The 27226-nt window shown below is 36.7% G+C and overlaps 1 protein-coding gene across 1 annotated transcript; it reads right to left on the bottom strand.

Annotated features, from left to right (window-relative positions):
* Positions 1-582: 582 nt before the first annotated feature.
* LOC308689523 (uncharacterized protein) lies at positions 583-27067 on the bottom strand. The gene is made up of 3 exons (XM_081363268.1): positions 26996-27067; positions 16340-16487; positions 583-3834 (listed from the first exon to the last, which is right to left on the bottom strand). The coding sequence occupies exons 2-3, from the start codon at positions 16422-16424 to the stop codon at positions 2609-2611; spliced, it is 1311 nt and encodes a 436-aa protein (XP_081219394.1). The 5' UTR covers positions 16425-16487; positions 26996-27067; the 3' UTR covers positions 583-2608.
* Between the last annotated feature and the right edge of the window lie 159 nt (positions 27068-27226).

Genomic DNA, 27226 nt, shown 5'->3' with positions numbered 1-27226 from the left:
TACATGTAAATGATTCAAAAGGGAATGTCTCAGTTAATTACGTAACCTTGGTGAGATAACGAGAATGAGTATTGCGTAGATGGCTGTGCTATGTCGCTACATGACTGTCATTCATCGCTTCAAATTAAATGAAGTCCTGATTCCTATGGCGAAAAAAGAGCTTCTTTTTTAAGCAGATGCGCACGCCCCTTTCGTCGGCCTCTGCGCTCTCTTGCCAGGATGCGCCATGATTGGCTCGCGCAGACATGCTGCTTCACCATAGGTTCATGTAGTTCCCATTGACTGGCCAATAGGCATGCTCAGATCGCTGTAGTGTTATGCATTTTTTCAATTCGGAAAAAAGGAGTTTCCCCCATATTGTCTACCAAAGACACAATACTCGTTCCCGCTACCTCAGGGAATCGATGTTACATAAGTAACGGAGATATTGTTCAATAAACCACTATTTAATAAAAAAAATCCACTCTTGTACCGAAAACATTCCAAACCGTGACTTCAAAACCGAAGTACATAGCGAACCATCATTTTCGTTTTCCTAGTGCTATGGGTTATTTTCACTATACAAAAGCCTACACAGTAGTAGTAGTACTTTATTTATTTTTAGTTCAGTGAGTTTCTTAACATTTCTAGCATTCTAAAATGAGCATTTCTAAAATAAAAAAAAAATTAAAAAACACAAATACATATGGCCATACAACAATAAACAAAAACAGCAAAAAAAAAAAAAAAAAAACACATTCCTTTATAATTCCAATCAGATTCAATAACTAGATCACTTGTGGCAGAAATTATTTTTTGATCAGATGAGGGTCAGATATGGACCACATACACTCACTGGTAGGGTTGCAAAATACGGGACAATCTAAATATTTTGTACTGTATCTCACAATGTCATTTCCGTGTCTGCAGTTAAGAATGTGTATAAAAGGTTCTCAGACATAAACCATTTGTTTTGCTTAACCTATTTATGTATAATTTAATTCAAAAAATAATTTTAATGTTATACAAACACGCAAACCATCGTTCAAAATAATAGCATTTAAGGACAAATAAATGAGGCTCAATATACGGGATGTCCCGGCTAATACGGGACAGTTGGCAACCCCACTCCCCGGTCACTTTATTAAAGGAATAGTTCACTTTAAAATGAAAATTCTGTCATCATATACTCACCATCATGTTGTCCCAAACCTGTATGAATTTCTTTCTTCTGCTGAACACAAAGGAAGACATTTAGAAGAATGTCAGTAACCAGACAGTTTCTGGGTCCCATTGACTTCCATAGTATATTTTTCTCCTACTATGAAGTCAATGGGACCCAGAAACTGCCTGGTTACTGACATTCTTCTAAATATCTTCCTTTCTGTTCAGCAGAAGAAAGAAATTCATACAGGTTTGAAACAACATGAGGGTGAGTATATGATGACAGAATTTTCATTTTAAAGTTAACTATTCCTTTAAGTATACCTTGCTATTACCCGGTTGGAACCCTTTTGCCTTCAGAACTGCCTTAATTCATCCAACAATGTGCTGAAAATATTACTCAGAGATTTCAGTTTGATTTGGGACATTATGGCATCATGCAGCTTTTGCAGATTTGTCGGCTGCACATCCATCATGCGAATCTCCTGTTCCAGCACATCCCAAAGCTGCTCTATTGGTTTGAGATCTGGTGACTGTGGAGGCCATTTGAGTACAGTGAACTAATTTTCACGTTCAAGAAACCAGTTTGAAATTATTTGAGCTTTGGGACATGATGCGTTATCCTGCTGGAAGTAGCCATCAGAAGATGGGTACACTGTGGTCATAAAGGGATCGACACGGTCAGCAACAATACTCAGGTAGGCTGTGGCGATTTAAAGATGCTTTTAGTACTAAGGTGCCCAAAGTATTCCAAAAAAATATCTCCCATACCATCACACCACCACCAGCACCCTGAACCATACAAAATGGATCCTTGCTTTCATGTTGTTAAACGCCAAATTCTTACCCATCATCTGAATATCAAAGTAGAAATGAGACTCGTTAGACCAGAAAAGTTTGTTGTTCTTAGTTGATAGGAGAGGCACTCTGTGTGATCTTTTCCTGCCGTTGCCCATCTGTTTCAAGATTTGAAGTGTTGTGTGTTCAGAGATACTATTCTGCAGACCTTGGTTGAAACGAGTGGTTGGAGTTACAGTTGCCTTTCTATTAGCTACAACCAGTCTTGCCATTCTCTTGACATCAACAGGGCATTTTAGCCCACAGATCTGCCGCTAAATGGATATTTTTCTCTTTTTCTGAGCACTCTCTGTAAATCGTATAGATAGTTGTACATGAAAATCCCCGTTGATCAGCAGTTTCTGAAATACTCAGACCAGCCGGTCTAGGACCAACAACCATACCACGTTCAAAGTCACTTATATCAGCTTTCTTCTTCATTCTGATGCTTAGTTTGAACTTCATCTTGACTGTATACATGACTAAATGCATTGAGTTGCTGCCATGTGATTGGATGATTAAATATTTTTGTTTAAAAAATAGTAACAGGTGAACCTAATAAAGTGGACAGTGAGTGTATAAAGGTCATGTGAACAATCTCACGACAAAAATCTGATTTGGCCCACATTCATCTACGGCTTGAACGTAGCCTCAATTTCACACAGATACGCATTTTCTGGTGCGATTTTAAATTGCTAAACCATTTGAAACTCTTTCCACACAAAGAACACGAATATGGTCTCAAATCTGTGTGACTTTTCAGGTGTATCTGTAAGTATAATGGCAAAATAAATTTTTTCTTACACTGATCACAATCTAATGTCTTTCCTCGAGAGGGAATTTGGAAATGACGTGTCACGTCTCTTTGATTTGTGAAACTTTTCTCACGCTGAAGACATGTGAAAGGCCTCTTTCCATTGTGAAGTCTCGTGTGAGCCTTAAGCTTTCCTTTATTTTTAAAATTCTTTCCACAGTGATTGCACATGAAAGGCTTTTCTCCAGAGTGAGTTATTACATGATTCTTAAGGCGATTCATGTCTCCAAATCTACTTCCGCACTGATGACATTTAAAAAAGTTCTCGCTTGCGTGAATCCTCATGTGCTTATTAAGGTTTTGTCTTCCTACGAAACTTTTCCCACACTGACCACATGTGAACGGCTTCTCTCCAGTGTGACCTCTCATGTGGTCCTCAAGGGTCTCTTTACGTGTGAAACTCTTTCCACACCTACAACATTTGAACGGCTTTTCTCCCGTGTGAATTTGCATGTGATACCTAAGGCCTAGCTCCCGTGTGAAGCTCTTCTTGCAGAGTCTGCAGGTATAAGGCTTCTCTCCGGTGTGAATTCTCATGTGCTTTTTAAGGTTTCCTTTTTGAGTGAAACTCCTTCCACACTGTTGGCAGGTGAATGAGATATCTTTAGTGTGAATCCTCATGTGAATTTTAAGGCTTCCCTTTTCACTGAACCTCTTTCCACACTGTTGGCAGTCGAAAAGGTTGTCTCCAGTGTGAATTCTCATGTGGTTTGTAAAGTTTCCTTTTTGGGCGAAACTCTTTCCACATTTTTGACAGGTGTAAGGCTTCTCTCCAGTGTGAACTCTCATGTGAATATTAAGGTTTCCTTTATCAGTGAAACTCTTTTTACAATGTTTGCAGGTGAAAGGTTTCTCCCCAGTGTGAATTCTAATGTGGACTCTAAGGTTTCCACGTTGATAAAAACTCTTTCCGCACTGCTGGCAGGTGAATTTTTTTTCCCTTGAGGTCTTTTTAATCTGTGTAGATTTTTTTCCAGTCATGAAATCATGTTCTTTCTCTTTCATTTCCTTAGAACGCTCATCTTTCAGCGCCATCAGCTCTAAGATGAAAAAAGACAAATACAAGTTGACACCAGCTCAATGGCACAATGCAAAAGAAATCAAAATATTTAACAAACATTTTAAGCATCAAAACCAACAACATTAAATACATAGCTATATACCCCATCTTATCCAGGGTTTTTTGTTGGTTAAAATTGTCTTCGGTAGTGGAAGACAAACACGGTCATCACACACACAGTACAAAGCCCAGTACTGACAATAAATCCAAAATAAATGCATAGTAACAGTTTGTATACACAAAATAAAAAATAATCATTGTCAGTACAGATCATAAAACAAAGTGCTATTTTTTATTTAAAAATATGTGAATGATTTAAGTTAGGAATAAAATTTACAACAAAGTAACTTTACATGGAAAATAGGGTTGCACCAAAATTTTGCCTGCCGATAATTATCGTGAGTTAATTATATGTGAGTGAATTCATATGGGTGTGATATTCTATTCAAAATATCAAACATTACAGATTGATTATTTTGCACTCCTGACATAAATTAAGAAATTAATATCACTGCAACCCAGTTTTATCATAAACAGTGGTCAAATATCGAAGCTGGAGTCTTTAATCTTTCTCATGATACGAACAAGAAAGAGTGTGATGTTTTAAAGTGCAGTGAATGTTGAACACCAATAATCTGGGGCCGTCTGCGATCTTTGAACAAAGGGGTCTTGTTTACACTGCAGGTCTTGATTCGTAAAATAAAGATAATAAACATGATGCGCGTTCTGCCGTCTCTCTCAATGTGAAGTTCATTCTGAAACGCAACAGAAAATGATCTGTAACTCAGCGAATGTTTGTCACACAGACCTGTGACGTATGTCTTTACAAAGCTTGGAGTCTCTATTTTTAAATTATTTAAATTATATCAAAAACAAATATTCTCTGTTTAAGTAATCCGTATGAAAGCAACGACATGTACAGTTTCTGAAACGGGTCCTCATTAACTCTGTGACCGCACCGCGCGCAGGAGTGATTGACATGCAAATAGTCCACGTGAAGGCCTGTAAACGTCCCATCACCTCAAAACAAAGAATCAGAGACTCCAGTAACGTACTCCTCTGCTTTTCATCGAGTTTGGAAGACTGTGCTGTTGATTTACTTCAGGAGATTTAGAAGACCGCGATTTGAAGATGAGAAGATTTTTAAGGTAAGACACGTTAAACTGGTGCCAGACTAAAATGTACATTATGAAATGAGATTGGAGTAAAAACATGAAGCCTAATGTCGTACATAATGTATACATTGCACGTGACGTCAGTTGTACTGGCTGGCGGGCAAGAACGTCATTCTCTAGCAACGAAAACCAGTAAACTAATCAAGGATCTTGCCAGGACGTTGCCAGTTTTAATATACAAAAGTTGGTGTTTTGAGGTGTACACGACATGACAGATAGTTGTTGTGCGATTGGATGCATTAACCGCGTTTGTTGCCCACCAGATATTGCAGTGACTGCAAAGTATCAATAAAGACAGAAACATGTTGAAATGTGAACTAGACAGGTAGGCAACCTTTCAATGCTACATTTATATACATGTATGACACGAGTATTTTTTTATGTTCGATAATAAAACAGCATGATAAATAGGGTTGGGAACCGAAAAGTGTTTTTTGAAAAATACCGGAACCGTGCGAAATTGCTAAGTTTCGTTTCCTAAAACGGTTCTGGGCTGATGTGTGGGCGAAGTGCTGGAAGCTTATCCTTTAATAGCGACGTCTCGCACTCAACTCTTGAATATTAAAATAGTAATGAAAGCACTCGCGCTACTCATATACGTTTTGAGAGAGAGAGAGAGAGGATTTCGATCTTTAGGGCTGGGTATCGTTCAAAAAATTTCGATACCAATACCGATACCGATACCTTGATTTCGATACCGGTTCCTGAACGATACTTTTTTCTATACCAATTCTATGAAATCCATTTTAACAAGATTACATAACACATTACCTCAGAAAACTTTGGTTTTATTTTTTCAGTTTGACTCATGCTCCTTAGTCAGTGCACAAAAGAACAAAAAAAGCACAAAGGAACAAAATATTCCTTATACACATACATAAGGAACAAAAAATTTTTTTTATAAAGAGCTCATGCTCACCAAAGCTGAATTGGTTTGATCAAAAATACAACAAAACTTGTAATATTGTGGAATAGTATTACAATTTAAAATCTTATTTTAATATATTTCAAAATGTAATTTATTCCTGTGATGTCAAAGCTGAATTTTCAAAATCATTACTTCAGTGTCACATGATCCTTCAGAAATAAGAAAAGTTTTTGGAAACTATATGATACATTTTTTCATGATTCTTTGATGAATAAAAAATTTAAAAGAACAGCATTTATTTGAAACAGAAATCCTTTGTAACATTACACGTTTTAAGGTCATTTTTGATAACTTTAATGCATCCTTACTGAAAAAAAATTCTGACGAACCAACACATTTTTGAACGGCAGTGTACATTCAGTAGGTCATTATTGCAATATAAACACTGTCAGAGTGATCAACAAGGTATCTCTTCATTTACCCGTCAAAGACGGAGCAACTTTCTGCTCTTATGTTTACTCCGTGCACTGTCAAGTGCTTCATCATATCTGTCGCGGTACCGGTCTTTGCAGCATTTATTTTACCGCAAATACTGCACCGCTGTTGGCATCGAGCCTGGAGAAATGCATCCACACTTTTGATCGACTTTTCCACATCTTTAGGGTATTGTGAGTGTGTGTGCTCGCGTCTTATTGAGTATGTGCGCGAGTTTGTGTGTGTGCGCTCGCGTCTCATATGAGAATGTGCGTGGACAGTTTGTGCGTGGACAGTTTGTGCGTGGACAGTTTGTGCGCGCGCGTGCGTCTCATATGAGTAGGGTAAACGTACCTATTAAGCTCAAGTACCCATTAAGCACAATCCCATCTTGGAGCTCAGATTATAAAAAGAATGAGCAATGTATTATCCTATTTGATGTATTAACCAATTGATGTGTTTGTTACTATATACCTCCTGTAATTTTAAACCAATCATACCATTGCACACTGAGATATGTGTATCCATGTGTTCACACTGTCTGGCGGCTATTTTGAAAGCTGTCTGAAAACTTTCACCAGAAGAGGAGCCCCTCAAATGTGCATTTTTTATATGTTTAAACATTTATTTTGAAGAAGTACGTCTTCTTATTGCAAAATTAAGAGATTAATGTTTAGACTTTTGCATATTATAACCTGGAACCTGGATGTGGGAAATATTTACAGTTAGATCTAAAGGATAGTTTTAGCAACATAGCCCAGATGCTACGAACATAGCTAGCTTACTAGCTGTATAAGATTGTGTGCTACACTAATATATTACTTCACAGGCATTAATGGCTTGTACTTTTAAATCCATAATATTATAATTTTACATTTTATTGATAGTCTGTGGTTTTAAACTGCTGTAATTTTTAAAGAATTCATATTATTGTTAGGTGAGCTTAAAGGGTGCACTACTATGACAATCACACAGCTTCAGTGTGACATCTATTAGAAAAAGCATAATTTCATAGATATTGTCAATTATAGTTGTTCATATTAAAATTGGTATAAACTTAATACATTACCTAGATTATTAATTTAGCTAAATATTTTCCTTTAAATTTAATTTAATATTTATTAATTAAAAATTGTTTTTGCTCCAATTAAGCACAGTGTGTGCTCCCTTTAAGCTCATCCACATTGAACGTCCATGTAAATACTTCATAATCAGAATTTAAATATTAACTGATGGTTGTCACTATGTTAATCTTCAAAAAAATTATTAATAAATTACTTTCACAGTCGTAAGATGACAAAAGCTAGACGAAACTATAGTGTATGCCCAAAAATGAAAGAGGCATGTCATCTATACAAAGAAAGAGCCATCAGAAACCTGTCGTATCTGTCCAAGAAGTTTGGAGTAGACAGGAAAGCTCTGACCCAGAGAGTTAAAGGGATACTCCACTTTTTTTTGGAAATAAGCTCATTTTACAACTCCCCCAGAGTTAAACAGTTGAGTTTTACCATTTTCGAATCCATTCAGCCGATCTCCGGGTCTGGCGGTACCACTTTTAGCATAGCTTAGCATAGATAGATCATTAAATCGGACAAGACCATTAGCATCTCTCTCAAAAAAAATGACCAAAGAGTTTCGATATTTTTCCTATTTAAAACTTGACTCTTCTGTAGTTACATCGTGTACTAAGACCGACGGAAAATTAAAAGTTGCGATTTTGAGAGTATAGTTCCTAGCCATATCAGCCTAGAAAATCACAACTTTACATTTTCCGTCGGTCTTAGTACACGATGTAACTACAGAAGAGTCAAGTTTTAAATAGGATAAATATCGAAACTCTCTGGTCATTTTTTTGAGAGAGATGCTAATGGTCCTGTCCGGTTTAATTAATTATGCTAAAAGTATACTGCCAGACCCGGAGATCGGCTGAATGGATTCGAAAACGGTAAAACTCAACTGTTTAACTCTGGGGGAGTTGTAAAATGAGCCTATTTCCAAAAAAAAAGTGGAGTATCCCTTTAAGGAGCACATTGGTTTGTTTTGTTATTTGATTTTTCAATATGTGTTACCAGAACGTGGACTAGTCTAGATGTTGCAATGAGTTTGAATGGCACGTCACTATGAATAGGATAGGCTACCTGATCAAATTGAATGCCTTGTTGCTTGATTTTAGTGTTCTGTTTTTTTGTGATTGACTCTGTGCCTTCAAATAAAACTTTTTTCAATTATTCCTTAAAAAGGTTGTTTAAAATAAACAAGAATTTTTAATAAAACTTGTTGTGAGCTTATTGGGAACAGGGGTGTGCTTAAAGGGTACAAAACGTACCCATTAAGCACAGCCAGACTTTTTATATTTAATGATGTACATCTTAATTGAAATACTTTTGTCATTTAAAATAAAATGAAATATTATAGTGTGAGAGATTAATATTTTATTTTAAAATAACTTCTTGTACTAAAACCAATATCTTGTGCACTAAAAATGTCTCAATGTAGATTTTAGTGAGCTTAATAGGTACGTTTACCCTATGTGCGCGGAGAGTTCTGCGTGTCTCGTGTGTGTAGAGTTCACGTGTATGTGCGCGAGCGACTTTAGGCGTGTCGTTGTGCATTTCATAGCCTATGTATTTGTTTGAGCACTGACGTTGACGAGTTAACCCCTTAGGTATCGAAATCTGGTACCGAAAAACAAGTCATTTTTCGATACTCAATAGTATCGAGGCAATTCGGTCGGTACCTAAAAAGTATCGAACTCGGTACCCAGCCCTATCGATCTTATTCCTAAATGACAAAACTTCACACTGGAACATTCAAATCTGTTTGCGCTGTCACTGAGAGAACAGTTGTCAATATGAAACAGCTTTACTTTTACAATCTTATCAACAACACAGTATCGGTATTTCGGTGTTACAAATGATCACAGAAGTACTGAAATAAAAGTTTATAGTTCGAGAATAAACACTGATGTCTACGGTAGAAACCAAAACAGAGTAAATCACCTTTTGAATGTCGCTTTAAATAACGAAAATTCGCTTTAGAATTTACTAAATGCATATAATAAGCGAGTACATCATGAATGCCTTTTTTCAAACCGTGTTTTTGTCTTATCCTGAATCACTATGGTAAGCCTGTAATAAGCGTTTATACTCGGACTACTTTACACCAGCACCGCTGCGGAGTAGCACAGTGCCTGAGTGACCCACCCGCGTCATAGAAATAAACATAGAGAAGTAGCTCCGGCTACAATGTTCTTCCTCAAGATGCATGCAGTTCTGTTTATTTAACTGCTAGAGCGCTGATTCATCCAGAAATGAAGGGAAGTCTTTATGAATCAATCATTCAAATATGTATAAGAAATATTATGTTTCACCTGTCTGGATCTTACATGTGTGTGTCACATATTCTACCCCTTCTGAGATGGTATTCTCCACTGCTGGAGATACAATAAGCTATAAGAGAGGTCCCAAATTATCCTAGAGAATGCAGAAATATTTATTTTCCTTCAGAAAAATTAATTATTTTTGCAAAAATTGCTAAATAATATGTTGAATTTATTGACATTACCAGTCTGTTAAACTCATTTGACAAATATAAGAAATAAACACAAAAAGGATTGTGCATTTTCCCCTTACAACTATTTTTTATTAGTTGTTTTAATAATTCGTATTGAATGGGAACCGGAACCAGAAACGTTTGGCGGAATCGGAACCAGAACCGGAAAATGTCTTACGATTCCCAACCCTAATGATGAAAAGTAGGCTAGTATGAGTGTTTACTCTAATATGGTGAATATTATAATGTTTAGATCCGTGTTTACTGTTAAATACTGTGTTTGTGGAAACCTGCTCAAACATAGATATGTATAATATGGTAACAATAATGTTTCATAGTTTGGAGCGGCTCGATCACTTCAGTAACTGTTCTCTGCACACACTGTGAGTTGAGTCAGTCGCGCTGTGCGTTTGAAAAGCAAAACACGCCAAACATTAGTCTTCATGTTTTTACTCCAATCTCATTTAATAACGAATGGAAACATTTGAAGTAACATGATAATATATTTTTCACTAGTGTAGTGTTACTGAAGTGTTCCTTTTTAACGATTTATAGGCCGCCAGCTATAGGCTATTGTTATTATTTTATGCAGCACTGCATGTAGCCTATATAACTACAAGGCACAACAAACCTGGTGTTCATTATTTTATATATATATATAAGTGCATTGATTGGAGAGGCTTGTGTTGTTCAATAAATGTTTAATTTAAGCAATTTTCTGTATCATTTCTTATTAACTGTTAGATTTTATGAGATGAAGGGGGAAAAAAAGGAAAATCGGCCAAACATAGGCTATCGGCCAAAAAAATCTACATAATATATTGGGCCATCGGCTGCCTCGATTTCTAAATATCAGCATAGGCCAGAGAAAAGCCCACATCGGTTGACTTCTAGATAGAACTTTAGTAATTAGAACAAAAACATGATAAGGATGTATGAATTCATGTCATTTAAACTGAACTTAAACTAAACTGGTGCTTAAAGGAGTCATATAATGGTACATGCACTTTTACAAGTTGATTGTACTGAAATGTGTGTTGGCAGTGCCTTTACACAACCATCATAAAATGATAAAAATCCATCCAGTGTTTTTTTTTTATCTTCTTATACGTTTTCCCCCATCTCAAATCAAGCTGTTCGATCTTGTATGTAATTTTTGCTTGCAAGTTTTGAAGCTATACTGTACAATTTGATTAAAACCTGTAATTAAATTATTTTAAGGCGAGACACTGAATAGGGTAAAAATGTTAACTAGCAGATATCACCATGAAACTTTCCCAGTTGATCCCCTAACATTAAGATGAGAAAAAATGTATTACAAGTTTTCTGTAATTTAATGTTTTAATATGCAAATTAGACAATATCTGAGTATTGCATAAAGCCATGTTCAAAATTCTTTTTTCATTGTGTTCACATATTAGATGGGGGAAAAATTACAGAGGGATTTATGGATATCTATATATCTATCTTTTTATTATGGATATTTACTCCTGTAAATCAGAATATAATGTCGATAGCCTTAAAAAATAGATTTGCGCCATGTTTTTTGGAATAAAATGTTCTATAAATCAGGCTAGGAATAATATATTTACAAATCCCTCTGTAAATGTCTTCATAATATAACTAGGTACAAGACTGTAAAGTTTGGTGCAAATGAAGTGGAGATTTCGGACTTGGGCGTATGAGAGAAGTCATTTTGAGAAAACAGACTTTAAAGGTCCCGTATTATGCCCCTTTTCACAGGATGTAAAATAAGTCTCTGATGTCCCCAGAGTGTGTATGTGAAGTTTCAGCTCAAAATACCCAACAGATAATTTTTTACAGCATGTTTAAATTGTCATTTTTTGGGGCTCAGAAAAACGCGCTGTTTTAGTGTGTGCCCTTTAAATGCAAATAAGCTGCTGCTGGACGACACAGGGGGCGGAGCTTCATGAGCTCGCGCTCAGTCTCAGGACAATTTCATCTCACGGAATGATGATAATATCAGAAACTCTCAGTAACGGTGTTCAGTTCGAGTCAGACAATAATGCCTACAGAGTCAGAGTGCTGTATAGAGATGGAACAGGTATAGTTTAGTAGTTTAATTACGGTTATTATAACGTATTTGTCATCTGCTTGTATGTATCCATTATTTATTAATAGCCTACAAGTCTGCTGTCTGAATGATGATCAAACATATACTGATGAGTTTAATAAAGTTTATTGTACATCACACAAAAGATGAAGCGTCAGTTTTACTTTAGAAAATCACTGTAAGAGCTGAGTAAACACAGTAAGTTATAAGATGTGCGCAAGTACATAAACGAATTTCGGTAGAGTTGAGGAAGCATTCCTGTGGGCGGAGGTTAGTCAAAAAACGGTTTTAATGACGTCATTAAAGAAGGAAGTAGAGGGATGTAGTCCAAACGGGCCGTTCGATGTAGTCAACTTCTGTTAAATAAAATATCTCGTTTGGCATTGAACTTTGAGCTTTATAATTTTACAGATATTATTTATACTCTAACAGCAACATTACACACTAACTAAAGTTTGAAACATGGGATCACGAAGAACGGGACCTTTAAAGATTTATATCAGTCAATGAGATTGCATTTAGAGTTAAATCCCCCCTTTTACTTTCACGATTGGTTGCTGATAAAAAGGAAATGACCATATTTGGATCTGACAGCATTGTACAGGAGAGAGAGAACTTTCTAACGGTATATGTGACAACAGAAGTGCAGACAGCGATCGCGGAGCAGCGGGACGATTTAGAACGCCAACTTTTGTTGAATTTATGAGAAATCTACAGACGCAAACAGACAAAGTGTAGTAAAATAAAGACCTAAAAGTGTATTTCGGACTTTTCTTTTCACCAAAAGTCTGACAGAAGACATATTGAAGACAAATATCCCAAAATCTCAAAATTGACCAGTGAAAAAAAAAAAAAAAACTATGTTTTTGCCTGCCGTGTCTCGCCTTAAAAAGTAGGCCTATTCATAATTAGTAGGGCTGGGGGAATTAACGCGTTAATCTTTGCGATTAATTTGAGATGTTTAACGCGTAAAAATAAAATAACGCAGCACTTTTTTTTTGCCTCGTTTTAATGATTTCCTGTTGCGGCTGCTATTTAAAAGGTGCCGTCCCACCCCTCCGTGTTCGGCGATCAGGTTTCATTCTAGGGTTGTGCCGATAGACGATAGTATCATGTATCGACAATACTCAGAGATATCGCTGCTGGCAGATGCTTTTGACGATATCAATACGATAATTGGCTCGTTTTCCCATTAATGTATTAAATCATTATTATTATTATTATGAAGCTAGTATTGTTATTAAATTAATTAGGAACTACAATTAATTTGCCTTGCCTAAATTCATAACGACATCACCACATAACCACACTTGAGACATCACCGACACACGCGTATGAGGACTCCTCAAAGAAAATGTTTTTAAAACAGACTAAAAAATTACATCCCACAACAAAATTTAATTGCAAGGTGATCCATTCACAAATTGTCAAGAGTGCTTGTTTTAACAGACGCATCATTCTTATAAAGAGCCAAGATGAAGACGGCATCTTTGTTCATCAGTATTTTGTTCATAGCACATTAACAAAACATTTAATGACACTAATAACACTAAAAACAATACAATTACAAAATATTAATGATAATAATAATAATATCAATAAAATTATATCAAGACCTAGGCCTAATAAAAGTCTTTAGTTCACGAACGTAGCACAACTCTGCCATCTGTGAAAATCAAAAGCAACTTCATAAACTTGTTTAAAGGGTCATGAAACCCTAAACCAAATTTTCTGAGATTTTAACAGAGGTATGTGTGTTGAACAACATTGAAGACAATGTTAGAATCTGTTAGATTTAATAGTACGGGGAAAATGGTTACATTTGAGATTTTTTACGCTATTTTCATCTTCCAGTTTAAAATCTTCATCGTGTCCACGTCACAGGCTGTGACGTGGCAGAGCACTGTAGTACTTTGATGACGCATAGATGTCTTATAATTATTCATGACTGAGTTTTCTTATCCAATGAGAAGACACTGCCTCTTAATTATTCATGACACCACATGGAAGTTTCCAATGACAGACATGTCAAACTCATAGACCGGTCAAACAATTGTGATATCGCATATTAGATGAGAGAGGCAATGATGGGACGCGTGTTTGTTTTCGTGGTGCAAAAGTTCCAGTACATCTTTGTTAGACTCTGACTGTGGGCGCTTGGTTGGCCATCATCAACCACGGACACATCTAAACTAAACTATTTGACTTTTCTATCGCTTCAGAGGTGTGTGTGTGTGTGTGTGTGTGTGTGTTTGTGTGTGTGTGTGTGTGTGTGTGTGTGTGTCTAAAATGTAACCCTGACCGGTTTACTTGCCTTTTGTTAAATAATCACTCGTTATCAAAATTTTGATATTTCAATAATACCTCAATTGTATGGAAAGTATGCTTAATTTGTGCAAATTTCTGTCACTGTCCATCTTTAAAACAAGAAACAAGAAATATTGTTCTAATTTTTTTCACTGTCAATAATATAAGTCCACAAGAGAAATATTAAGCCAGTAAATTAAGATAGTTGCTATACCGCTATATCCACCGTCGTCTCTGAGAGAACGCGCCGTTAATGCAGCGAAAGCTCAGTCCGTTTCAGCTTTCTCTTTCAGGGAATGAGCGCGTTTACATGCATGTTATTAACTCGATTATGCTGAATAAACTGACAATGCATGTGGTCATGTAAACGCATTAACCCGTTTTCCTTTATCAGAGTCAAGTCATAAGTTGAAATATAACGATCGACTTTTAGATTTTTGCCTCTGATTTCTCTCGGCATTTAAAACACATTGACCCGCGTTATTTGGGCTTATTGAAGTGCGGTGCGTATATGTGAAGTGCATCCAGACAGAGAGAGCACTGGTAGGAGGACATATATCGCAGACTCCGACTCTTTCTTGACCCAAGAAATTATTAAAACGTGTTCCCATCTCGTTCGGAAGTACAGTCAAAATGCTGCATCTGTAACGGCATGAGAGGATAATGCGTGTCCGTTAATTTCCAGCTGACATGTTGAAATACTCCGAGTCAGATGCAAGAATGATTAGGATCTTTTTTTACCTCGATTTAGCCTATTAATAAACACTCCATCTTTGCTAGCAAAATAGAAAAAGATTCTCATATATAAAACGAAGTAATAAAACAAGCAAATTGATGAGTAAATAAGCAAGTTCATAATCAAATAAGTGATCCCGCCCCCCTCACGATAATATCGTGTATCGACGATCTCACAGGCTGACGATAGGACGATATGAAAATGGAGCATATCGCCCAACACTATTTCATTCTCGCGCAGCTTTCATGAGCGGGTCTTTTCCGCTCCGTGTGTGCGCCGTCACACTCTCTGTTCCGTGTGTGTGTGTGTGTGTGTGTGTGTGTGTGTGTCGGCGCGCTGCCCTCTCTGCTCAATGTTCTGCTCTGTCGTTAATGGCCCAAACGCTCCAATCATGTACCGATCACGCACTGGAAAAGCAAAGTCCGCTCAAATAATGTGAAATTTCTCCGTAGTAGACTTCTGTTTGCTGAGCTGGTATAGCCATGCTGGGCAGCAATGGTAAAATGACCTGCTCTGATCACATGCTCTGGTAATAATAGCTTTGTAGGACTATATTTTAATTTGATAATTAGTAATTTTTTTTTTTTTTTTTACAAAAATCTGTTAAATTGATTATGTTGATTGATTATTGAAAAAGAATAATACATTGATATATTGATGTTTAATATTATTTTAATATAGGGCTATTTTCGGTTCCTTTTTTTTTTTCCTGTGTTGTTTCATTTAATTAGGTGATTCTAAGTTTAAATATTGATGATTACAAGCTTGGAGGAAATGCAATTAATTGCAATTAATTACAGCAAATTCTGCAATTAATTAGTTTTTTTTTTTTTTTTTATCGATTCCCAGCCCTAATAATTAGACAAGTAATTAAATTTTCACGAAAATTATGTACAAATAATTATTAAAAAATGTACAAATAAATGTAAGGTTTATAGTCGGTAACTTAATAATAAAAAATATATAGATCAAGAATCATTTTGGAATCAGATCATGACTCACTGAATCGAATCGGATTGTGAGGTTAATAAAGAAAGATTCACCCTAAAGTTACAGTCAGAAAAGAAGAAATCCTGTATAGAAAAAAAATATGTATCAATAATCATTTTATCATCGCACCATTCTGAATCGTAATCGAATCCTGAAGTGCCAAGAGATTCCCACCCCTACTGCCCAAGAGCGACCCACTACACGTCAAATAAAACTGCTTTAAATAGGACATTCTTTGAAAAATATCATTCATTTTTGTAGACATCGACATTTTAAATGACTGAGTTCAGTTTTGAGTATGAAACCAACCTATTTGTTCCTCAGTATCTTCTTGTTTCAAACTGAATACTTCTTCAATCTTCATTTCTTCACTCTCCTCTTTAATCAACGCCATCTTGTGTCACGTGGATCTCCGTTGCTTCACCGGGAGTTTTTCTGTGTGTTTGGACACTCTGTCCTGTTAAAGATAATAGAATAATGAGGATAATTAACAAAGAAAAATGATTCCAAACTAAATCTCTGGGTGCGTCTCAATCAGCTCTAGTTCAATGCACTGCTAATTTGTTACATTTATATAGCGCTTTATCTGAGACCTCAAAGCGCTTTACATAGAAGGGGGGAATCTCCTCAGCCACCACCGATGTGCAGCATCCACCTGGATGATGCGACGGCAGCCATATTGCGCCAGAACGCCCACCACACACCAGCTTACTGGTGGAGAGGAGACAGTGATGAAGCCAATCAGTATATGGGGATGGTTTGGAGGCCATGATGGATAGAGGCCAAGGGGCAAATTTGGCCAGGATGCCGGGGTTACGCCCCTACTCTTTTTCGAAGGGCATCCTGGGATTTTTAATGACCACAGAGAGTCAGGACCTCGGTTTAACGTCTCATCCGAAGGACGGATGAGGGAGTGTCAGAGTGAGAGTTAAAGTTAGGGTAAGCAATTTTTTCAATAAACACTTACTTGTTATTATGATTGAAACTCTCTTCACATCCTAATAACAATTAATAATAGAAGGGGTGTAAATTTTAAAACATGTACAATACATCTCCAGTTGAAGTCTCAGGACCAAAAACGTCCAATCACTGAATTCAGTCCAAATTATTGTAATGTTAAGTGCTTTGAGACATTAAATTGAGCCATTGTTCACACCGCCAGCGTCACGCAGCCACAAAGAGACGTGATCCCATTCATTTCAATGGAGGGCGGGTGACTTCCGGTGACACGGGAGACAGTGACCAGTGTTCACATTCATGTTTATTTACTATTAACTAGTAGTAAAGAGAAACAGATGATCGGTTCACCTGCCGCTTGAACTGAGAAATGTCAGCGATCTGTCACGTCACATTTACAAGCGCCAAATCTGTGTTTATTGTTTGAATTTCAAAATTAAATTAACAAAATCTGAGAGCTGAGAATTTGTTTCATATCAATAGTAACCTTCTCTGTCTTGTCTGTCGGTGTCAGAGTCCTGTCAGTGTCCTCTTTGCTTCGCGATTTTTCTCTGCGTGAGAAAATGGATGTGTGGCGGAGAGTGTGTAAAGTTGCATGAGTCTCACGGTGAATGAATGAGTTGGCAGCCCTGCGGATTCAGTGTGTAAATGTTTCTGGCGGGTGTGCTTGTGCTGTTGCGGTCTTGGTCATTTGCCAAGTTGTTTGTGTATCTCTATGGCAAACGCTGAGTCCCTTCGGAACTACGGGAGCCCAGAGGGGAACGTCGGTGGATGTTAAGAGAAAAACGATTTTCATTCAAACAAGTCGACGTAAACTACACATTTGAGTTAATCGCTAAAATCGATTTATCTCTCAGCCTTAAAGGGGTGTGTTATTTTCAAAGACCACCCCCTTAGAGCTCCAGCGAGGAGGAGGAGCTGGTCCTCATTTGACTCTGCAGTGACTTGACCACTTGCTGACAGGAGCACCTGCATCCTACATGTTCAACACCGAATGAGTGACAGGATCAAGGTAAGAGGTTGACATTAGGGATCGACCGATATGGATTTTTTAATGCCGATGCCGATACTGATTTTTTTTCATCAGCCTTAGCCGATGACCGATACGGGCTGCCGATTTTCTTGGGCCGATATTTGGAGCCGATACTGCTTTTGCTCACTTAATTTAAATCATAAAAATGACACAATGATGACAACAAATGTTGCAAGTCTCAATTTAAAAAAGGAACCGCGCGCATACATTTAAAATAACGAACTTGAGCGCGCAAAAGACGCGATGTGTGAACAGGCCCTAAAAAATGTATTTGTTTTCATCTCACCACGGCATAGAAGCGCCTGGACAAACGAGTGCATCGCATGCGTGTCGCAACCGCGTCGCTTCTTTTATGAGCACACGTCCAAACCTCAGCCAGGTGGTCGCTGAATAAAACTCCCACAAATATCACGGAACAATGTCGGCATTATTTAATCCTATGACCAGTGTTCGTAACAGCTGCCGTATGCATATGGATAGCCTCAAACTTAGCTATTTGCAGCTCCCTAAATACAATGACAAGCAGTTTTATAGGCATTCGCGCGTTTTCCATTTGGACCCACAAACTTGCTTAGTTGCACACGCATATAAAGCAACGTGTTTCCACTTTTAAAGTGTATGGCAATATTTCAGCTAAGTCAAACAGTTAAAAGATGCTTTGAAAGTTTAAAACTTGCCGTTGTCTTGAAGAGGCTTCCAGCACTCTGCTAGTGTGGGAGGGGCAGTGCATGGGCTGCACGTGAACTGCAGCGTCTCCAGCAACGCAGAGCTGCCTGCGGACGCCTGTCTGTAAATAATGCCGGGAAAAAAACTATCGGCGAACGCAGCAGCCGCGTATTGGCCGATGCCGATACACGTCAAACCCGCAAATATCGGCCCGATTTATCGGCCGACCGATATATCGGTCGATCACTAGTTGACATGTAGTGTAGAAGACTAGTAAATGAGATTAATGTCAATCAGATATTATGTTTAATGTTTGCGGAAATAAATACACAAAAAAAAGATTGATTTGTGGTTTTTGAGAATTGATATCGAATTTCGGGGGAATTTTGAATGGCTCCATTTCTCCCATCATAATATGACATGTTGACATGACCTGGACGTATCGCCAGCGATAATTAATGCGATATGGCTCAGCTTGTCAGTTAACTACGGCTCTTTGTAGTAAATGCCGCTCCATCTGAAACCAGGTGATGGCGATTTACTACTAATCAAGGAACCGGCTTTACTGACGAGATGCGCATAACAATCTCTCGATTTAAATCGCCCAGCCCTAATAGCAACGCTAACTGGGCGATTCCACAGTTTAGGGCCAACTGCAAGGACAATAGCCTGCAAAATCAATCTTCATGGAGAAAGTCATTGTCCTCAGGTTAACATCCTGAGAAAACCTGGGGTACAGCTGTGTGAAAGGCAGGATAAATCTGGCAATGGTAAACTAGTAAACTTTGATCAAAGTTGAGTTGATGTCAAATTTAACGTATGTAACATGGACGGAAAAACAATGTAAGTTCAAGCAGAAAGTGTACTTAATCTAATTCAGTTTAATAAAATTCTGGTTGGAATCCCAGTTCATGTTTTACTTTGTTCCTAATTTGGTATAGTTATGAGTCATGCGTTGTGTATGGTTCACAAAACTGGTAATAGGACTTCCATGCAGGCAGGGTGGCCATCTAATATTATCTGTTCTATAAACTTAAAGGTGCATTTTTGAGTCTGGTATGTTCATAAACTGAAAGCCAGCAAAATTACTAACAAATACCAGGTATATTTTTCAAATTTATTTGCCAAATGTAGAAGACAAAGGAACTCCTACAAGTGTGCTAAGTTATAACGTGTGTAACGTGGACGGAAAAAATTAAACAATCCTGCAAGATTGCCTCTGTAACACAAAATAATACCATTTCATGAAAACTGGCAAAGAATAGAACAAGTTCATAACACATTAAAATAACCTGTCATCATACTATCAAATTTAAAGATCATACAGATTGTGTTAACGCACTATTAACATGTTAACTTCGTCAGCCTAAGCTATATTCTTACGAACATTGGACAGAAAAAAAAAATAATCAAAAAAAACAGAAAAATGTCATTGACGATGTTGACTTTTATGAACAGCTTATTGAGTCAAAAATGCGCAGAAAACAACGTTGGAAGTTGGACAGACTGAAAATTTCCGTCTAATTTACGAACAAGATGTGCAGAATCTGTCAAAATGTATAAAACCACCATTCATGCATGCTCTTTCACGATGAACGACGCTTTCGGTCCGAAACCACTCGCAATCATCCGACTTGCACACTCTTTAATCCTTTCTCACCACAATGATCCTATTTAATGTTTACTTAACCAAAGTTTACCACGTTCGTATCATTTTAACGTTCGTAACCTTTTGGACAGAATCCACAAACTTACCCACATTCGCCGAAATCTGTGAAATCCTTTTAACTCTTCCTCCCGCGCAGAGCGACCGTGACCTAGACAATCTTATTTCTGACATGAGAACCGTTAAGACATTAGGAGATGGAAATTCAGCGTCAGAATAAAATGTTCGAGCGTTATGATTTTTTGACAGAAAATCTTGGCCCCTGTTTTATCCCGATTTATTAACAATTTATCATGTAGCAACGCATATGAGAATTTAACCCACACAAGATGGTTTTATCGTTATGCTACTGATAGAATTACATGGAAAAATTATATCTCCGCTTCCTTTAGAATCATATTTTAACGTGCGTAACTGCTTGGACAGAAAGTGTAACGAACGTTAGTAAATGTTTCCATTGCATCGTGGTGGATTAAGGGAATTCTATTTCAGTGTTAGTAGTAGTATTTTGTTGAAGACACACCAAAATGTTATGTGCCAAAATTCAGGATTTTATTAAAGGAAATGAAAGAAATGACTTAGGAAAAACCAGATGCACTGAATGTCCTACCCTGACATCCGCAATTTCTGGGGACGGAAATAAAATAAAGTCTCATTACACGATAATGCCAAGGCTTAGTGGGATAAAAGTAACTTTATTATTTCTTACATCTATCTTTAACAAAATAGTGAACTAAAAATAAAAAAATGTCAACAACTGGGTATTATTCAATCTATATTGTTCATTACACCCCTTGTGGACAGAAACTGTGGAATCGCCCAACTTCCGCTGGAATTGTCGGATAGGAAACGTCCGTAGCTTTTCGCAAGAGTTAAATTTTTTGAACGCATCCGGATGACCAACGGACACGATTTTTTTCGCACCGCACTCGTTCGGACCCGCTTCGGACCCATTCGCATGCGGTCTGCGAATCTCCATAGGAGATGAATGACTTCCGGTCATTTCGTAGCCGTATCGGAGCTGATTTCAACTGCCAGTGTGAAGGTGGCGTCAGATATACTCGTCTGAGATATACTCGTCTGAGATATACTCGTATCAGTAATACTCGTCTCAGAAATACTCGTCTGAGATGTACTCGTATCAGAAGTACTCGTCTCAGAAGTACTCGTCTCAGATGTACTCGTCTCAGATGTACTCGTCTCAGATGTACTCGTCTCAGATGTACTCGTCTCAGATGTACTCGTCTCAGAAATAATTGTCTGGCGTACTCGTCTCAGACATACTCGTCTGAGATATACTCGTATCAGAAATACTCGTCTCAGAAATAATTGTCTGGCATACTCGTCTCAGACATACTCATCTGAGATATACTCGTCTCAGATATACTCGTCTGTTTGTCTCCACAATGTTACTGTTATTTGTTATACGTTTTTCGTGAAAAAGTGATGAATCTTTTGATATGAGCTATTACTGTAAATTATATGAGATTAGGTTGATCATAACCTTTTGAAAGCAGACATGAATGTTACTGTTATTTTTTAACTGAATGTTAAAAACTGAATTTTTCACAAGTTATCTCACTGTTGTAAATCTGACTGATATTGTCATATATTACATATAGCACGTCCTATGTGTTCCTTGTACTGAAAGAGAGTTGAGTTGACTAAAAGAAATGTTCAAATGTTGGGAAATATATTCTACTGTTAATAAAAGGTTCACTTGAGATGCCTTGTTTCTTTGAAATCATTCTTAATTGGCCTACATCAATTTATTACATTAAAAATGCAATGAAACATTGAAATTGTACTATGTCATACGGTAAAACAAAATGTCATATGGTAAAACATTGAATTTTAAAAGAAAAAAAATAAATACTTTGTTTGTTTACATTGTTCATGAAAATAATGGAGGAGAGCTAGTATGATATATATATATATATTAGTGGTGGGCCGTTATCGGCGTTAACGCAATCGCGCGATAAAAAAAATATCGCCGTTAATCTATTCCCCAAGTTGGGTTGGGAGATGGCTCATTGGCTCTACTACACAAGCTATGATGACGCAATCTACCCACGGCCGCGAGGTAAACCCGGCTGCAACGCATATTCGTCGTCATCTTAAGTAAACACGGCTGAAAGTGAAAGCTGCAACATCCATAATTTGGACTTGGTTCGGATTTAAGCCATCCGACAAACAGCAGCAAACTATCCGAGTGTGTGGGGTAACGGTTCGGTAAGTTAACACACGACTAATTCGTTCTACCACCTCAAATTCAAAACAAAACATGATATCACTGAATACCAGCGCGCGCGTATTATTCTCATTCCAATATATCTTAGTGGTGTAACGTTAACACATAATCTCTGTCTACGCCCGATTTTAAGAATCGTTGTTGTGTTTCTTTTTAACTGAAAAGACATCAGTTAGACAATATTATAACTTTAAATTTGGGTTTCATAAGCTCAAAGCTATAATAAACATTAGACCTACTTAACCCTCTGATGGTCTTTTTTTATGTCTACACTCGAGTCCTTTGGGGTCTCTAGAGACCCCAGACAATAACATTTAATTTTGTAACAAGATAGTAGGTTTTTTTTTTTACAAATGGAATTTTGTTCTGTTTGTTAATGTTTTTACTCAACATTTGTGCAGTTTTTGGAGAATTTATGATATTTTTTAAATTTCTATAAATAAATAAATAAATAAATATTTAAATAGCCTTTTTACAAAAAAACAGCATTTGATGTAAAATTCACTTTATAAAAGACCCAGATTTCTAACTTTCATTCATGGGGATAACATGGATGATTTTAAATGGTTTAATGTAACATTTATGCCCATTTTTTGGAAAATGCAGTTTTAAAATAAAAAATAATAATTTTAACCACTAGATGGCTATAGAGCTCCAGTATATGCTATTTGCTATTAGACTACCTGAAAGATATCTTTTCACAAGTTGGATTCAGTTGGATTCATATCTAAATATTATAAAATCACAATTATAACAAAAATAAAATATTTTTGTCAAAGTTTAGCATTTTTTGTACCAAAAAAACCCCCAGTTTTTCAATAATGTTACATTATGATTAGAATCAAACCTGAACAAAATGTTATAAAGAGAAATGTTGGAGTCTTAAGATTTTATCATTTATTTCAATCATTTATTTTTAATCTAATTCTAGATTCTAGACACACTCAATTGTGTGTGTGTGTGTGTGTGTGTGTGTGTGTGTGTGTGTGTGTGTGTGTGTGTGTGTGTGTGTGTGTATGTATGAGAGATAAAGAGAGAGAGAGTGTGTGAGTACACATTGTCGATGAGCCAGTGTCACCACACCACTTTATATTTGTAGTGGGTCCGCATTTTGGATGATTTTATTTGACACATTATAGCCTTACAAATGTTCCTGTGTGTGTATGCGTGTGTGTGTGTGTGTGTGTGTGTGTGTGTGTGTGTTTTCAATGTGTCAGTATCACCAATTTATTTTTGTGGTGGTACTGCATTTTGGATGATTTTATTTGACAAATTATAGCCTTACAAATGTTCCTGTGTGTGTGTGTGTGTGTGTGTGTGTGTGTGTGTGTGTGTGTGTGTGTGTGTGTGTGTGTGTGTGTGTGTGTGTGTGTTTGTGCACATTTTTCAATGTGTCAGTGTCACCAATTTAGTTTTGTGGTGGTACTGCATTTTGGATGATTTTTTATTTGACACATTATAGCCTTACAAATGTTCCTGTGTGTCTGTGTGTGTGTGTGTGTGTGTGTGTGTGTGTGTGTGTGTGTGTGTGTGTGTGTGCGCGCATTTTTCAATGTGTCAGTGTCACCAATTTATTTTTGTGGTGGTACTGCATTTTGGATGATTTTATTTGACACACTATAGCCTTACAAATGTTCCTGTGTGTGTATGCGTGTGTGTGTGTGTGTGTGTGTGTGTGTGTGTGTGTGTGTGTGTGTGTATGCGTGTGTGTGTGTGTGTGTGCACATTTTTCAATGTGTCAGTGTCACCAATTTATTTTTGTGGTGGTACTGCATTTTGGATGATTTTACACACACATTATAGCCTTACAAATGTTCCTGTGTGTGTATGCGTGTGTGTGTGTGCGTGTGCGTGTGTGTGTGTGTGTGTGTGTGTGTGTGTGTGTGTGTGTTTACATTTTCAATGTGTCAGTATCACCAATTTTTTTTTGTGGTGGTAATGCATTTTGGATGATTTTATTTGACAAATTATAGCCTTACAAATGTTCCTGTGTGTGTGTGTGTGTGTGTGTGTGTGTGTGTGTGTGTGTGTGTGTGTGTGTGTGTGTGTACATTTTTCAATGTGTCAGTGTCACCAATTTATTTTTGTGGTGGTACTGCATTTTGGATGATTTTATTTTACAAATGATAAGAGAACAGTTTTTATAGTCTCAAAAATGTATTCCTCTATAGGCCTATATGTGTGTGTGTGTGTGTGTGTGTGTGTGTGTGCGCTTGTGAGCAAAATAATTCAGCATTGTGGATGCTTTTTGAATTGGTGGAAGTGTGCCACTTTATTTCTGTCATTTCTGTCGATGTGTTCTGTGTTGTTTCTGATTTTGATGATGAATTTTGTCTATTTTGATTGCGGGGTCTCCAGAGACCCCAAAGACCACGAGTGTCACAAATTTTGTCACGCTAACATAAAAACAGATATCATTCCACTTTATTTTTTTTTTTTGTAGATCTAGAAAGTGTTAAGAGCCGTAGAAGGTTTCATACCATTTGGACAAAGGGAACATTTTTTTTAATTTGAGAAAAAGTCATTTGCGGGTCAAAAAGACCCCGCGGACCATCAGAGGGTTAAGATCTCTGCAGCTAGTGTACTTAAATTTTATTTATCTGCAAAATGATGTTGTATACTTACAGTTTTGCACAATATATGTTCTCAAAACTACATATACCCTTTAAAAAAAAATTAGCAGTTGTTTAGCAGGGTCTGTGTAACCTGTTCTGAAATGGTTTTATTATAATAGCCTATACTGTATATCGTTATCGCAAGAGGCTGCAATGTATATCACAATATAGATTTTAGGCCATATCGCCCATCCCTAATTGATAGCCTATAGTATTTGATAATAACATAGGCCTATATATGTTGCCTACGGACGGTAACAGTACAGAAGTAACCTTTTACAGTCTATGAGTAGAACAGCTTTCTCAAGCAGTTTGTGATGCATTTTGGAAACAGGAGATGAGCCCCTGGTCTAATGCGCCACCTGGCTTGAGAAACCCGTTCTCAAAGACTTACTTTTATAGTCATTATTTGGGTAGCACACATATTCTGAATGCCTTCGGCAGAATTCAAATGAGCCATTTTAATCTAGATTAATTTCAAAATTAATCTAGATTAATTTAGATTAAAAAAAATTATCTATGCCCACCTCTAATATATATACATATAACTTCAAGGCATTTTTGACTAATTTCTAGCAAAAAAATAGATGTCCATACAAATGTCCATAGATGAAATGCTGTAGTCGTATTTGTGGTGTAGGTGTTTATATTTTGCAACTTGTTATAGAATACTTACAGATCAACTATTACATTCTTGGTTGTATTTAACCGTGTCATGAATATCAAATTTTATTTATTTCTAAAAATCACTTCGTTTTACCGTATGACATTTTCAAGGACTGTATACAAAGAAACACATTAAAATGTCATATATTGTTATTTTTTATAAAGGGCACTAATAAAACAAAAAAATATACACATAGATTTACACAAAAAATGCTATATTTAATTTGTCTTTTCATTTTTATTTTTTTTACTGTTTTGAAATTCTAAAATGTCACTGACCCATTAATACTTGATTGTATCATAAAGTGAACTAAGCGCATGAAAAAAATTGCACACATTATTAATGTATAATTTGTACAGTCTTTACTCATAATTAATATTTTATGGGATGTATAACCTTGTCTACTTCTAATGCTCTTTAATGTGATGTTTGTATGAATACGAAAATTAATTTCTTGCTTTCTTTAATAAAAAGGTGATCAGACTCTGAAGTATTGCACATATACATACAGTAGGCTTGTGCGCTCCACTTTAAATCATGAAATATGCGAAGGAATAAAGACACTTTTTTTGTTTTACCTTTTCTTTGTAAACTGTGGTTGATGCGTTTAGATAATGGGGCAAAACTCAGTAACTAAAGGGTCATAGCTTCAATATTACTATCTATAATTAATACAATAATTGCCAGTGTAATTCGTATTTGCTGATTTTCTTCTGTTTTCCTCAATGATGATCAATAATTAAAGCACTATTTTGTTTTTCGGTATTTTAAAGTGAACGAGCAGTTTGTGACCCGGATGTGCGAAATAATAAAACGCTAACGTTACAATGTTTGAAGAGAGAAAAAGTCATTTCCACGACGAAAACCTTTAAGCACATTCAATGTAAATTAAATTATATTGAGGACATCTCCAGTTATTAACCAAGAAAATGAGACACATCTTTTCTATTACTTTTGTGTGCACTTTACTCACAAAAATAAGACTAATAAATGTTAGATACAGCATTACAATGTCACGTTGAATAATAATCCATTCATTCTACAGCGCTTGCAACAACTATACCATTGAATCAGCAGTTTTTATCAACTTAAACACTTAAAAACACAAACCTTTCTTCAGTCGATTCACCTCAGACACGAAAGTGCGGCGCAGCCTTATGACGTGTGATTCTACTTCTGTGCATTCACTGGCGAGTTGCAAACCGATAAAAGGGAGCAAAGCGCCACCTAATGTGCTGGAGGGTGACAAAGAGGAAGATGTTCCGTTTCAAACCATCGTTTCTTGACCTGTGAATTTTACAAAGAATTTAAACTTCCCATTTAGTAGATACAATTTTTTAG

Source organism: Scardinius erythrophthalmus, assembly GCF_964197995.2.
Source record: "Scardinius erythrophthalmus genome assembly, chromosome: 4".
Taxonomy (NCBI): domain Eukaryota; kingdom Metazoa; phylum Chordata; class Actinopteri; order Cypriniformes; family Leuciscidae; genus Scardinius; species Scardinius erythrophthalmus.
Note: the sequence above shows the minus strand (reverse complement) of the source record. Positions and strands in the feature narration are given on the sequence as shown.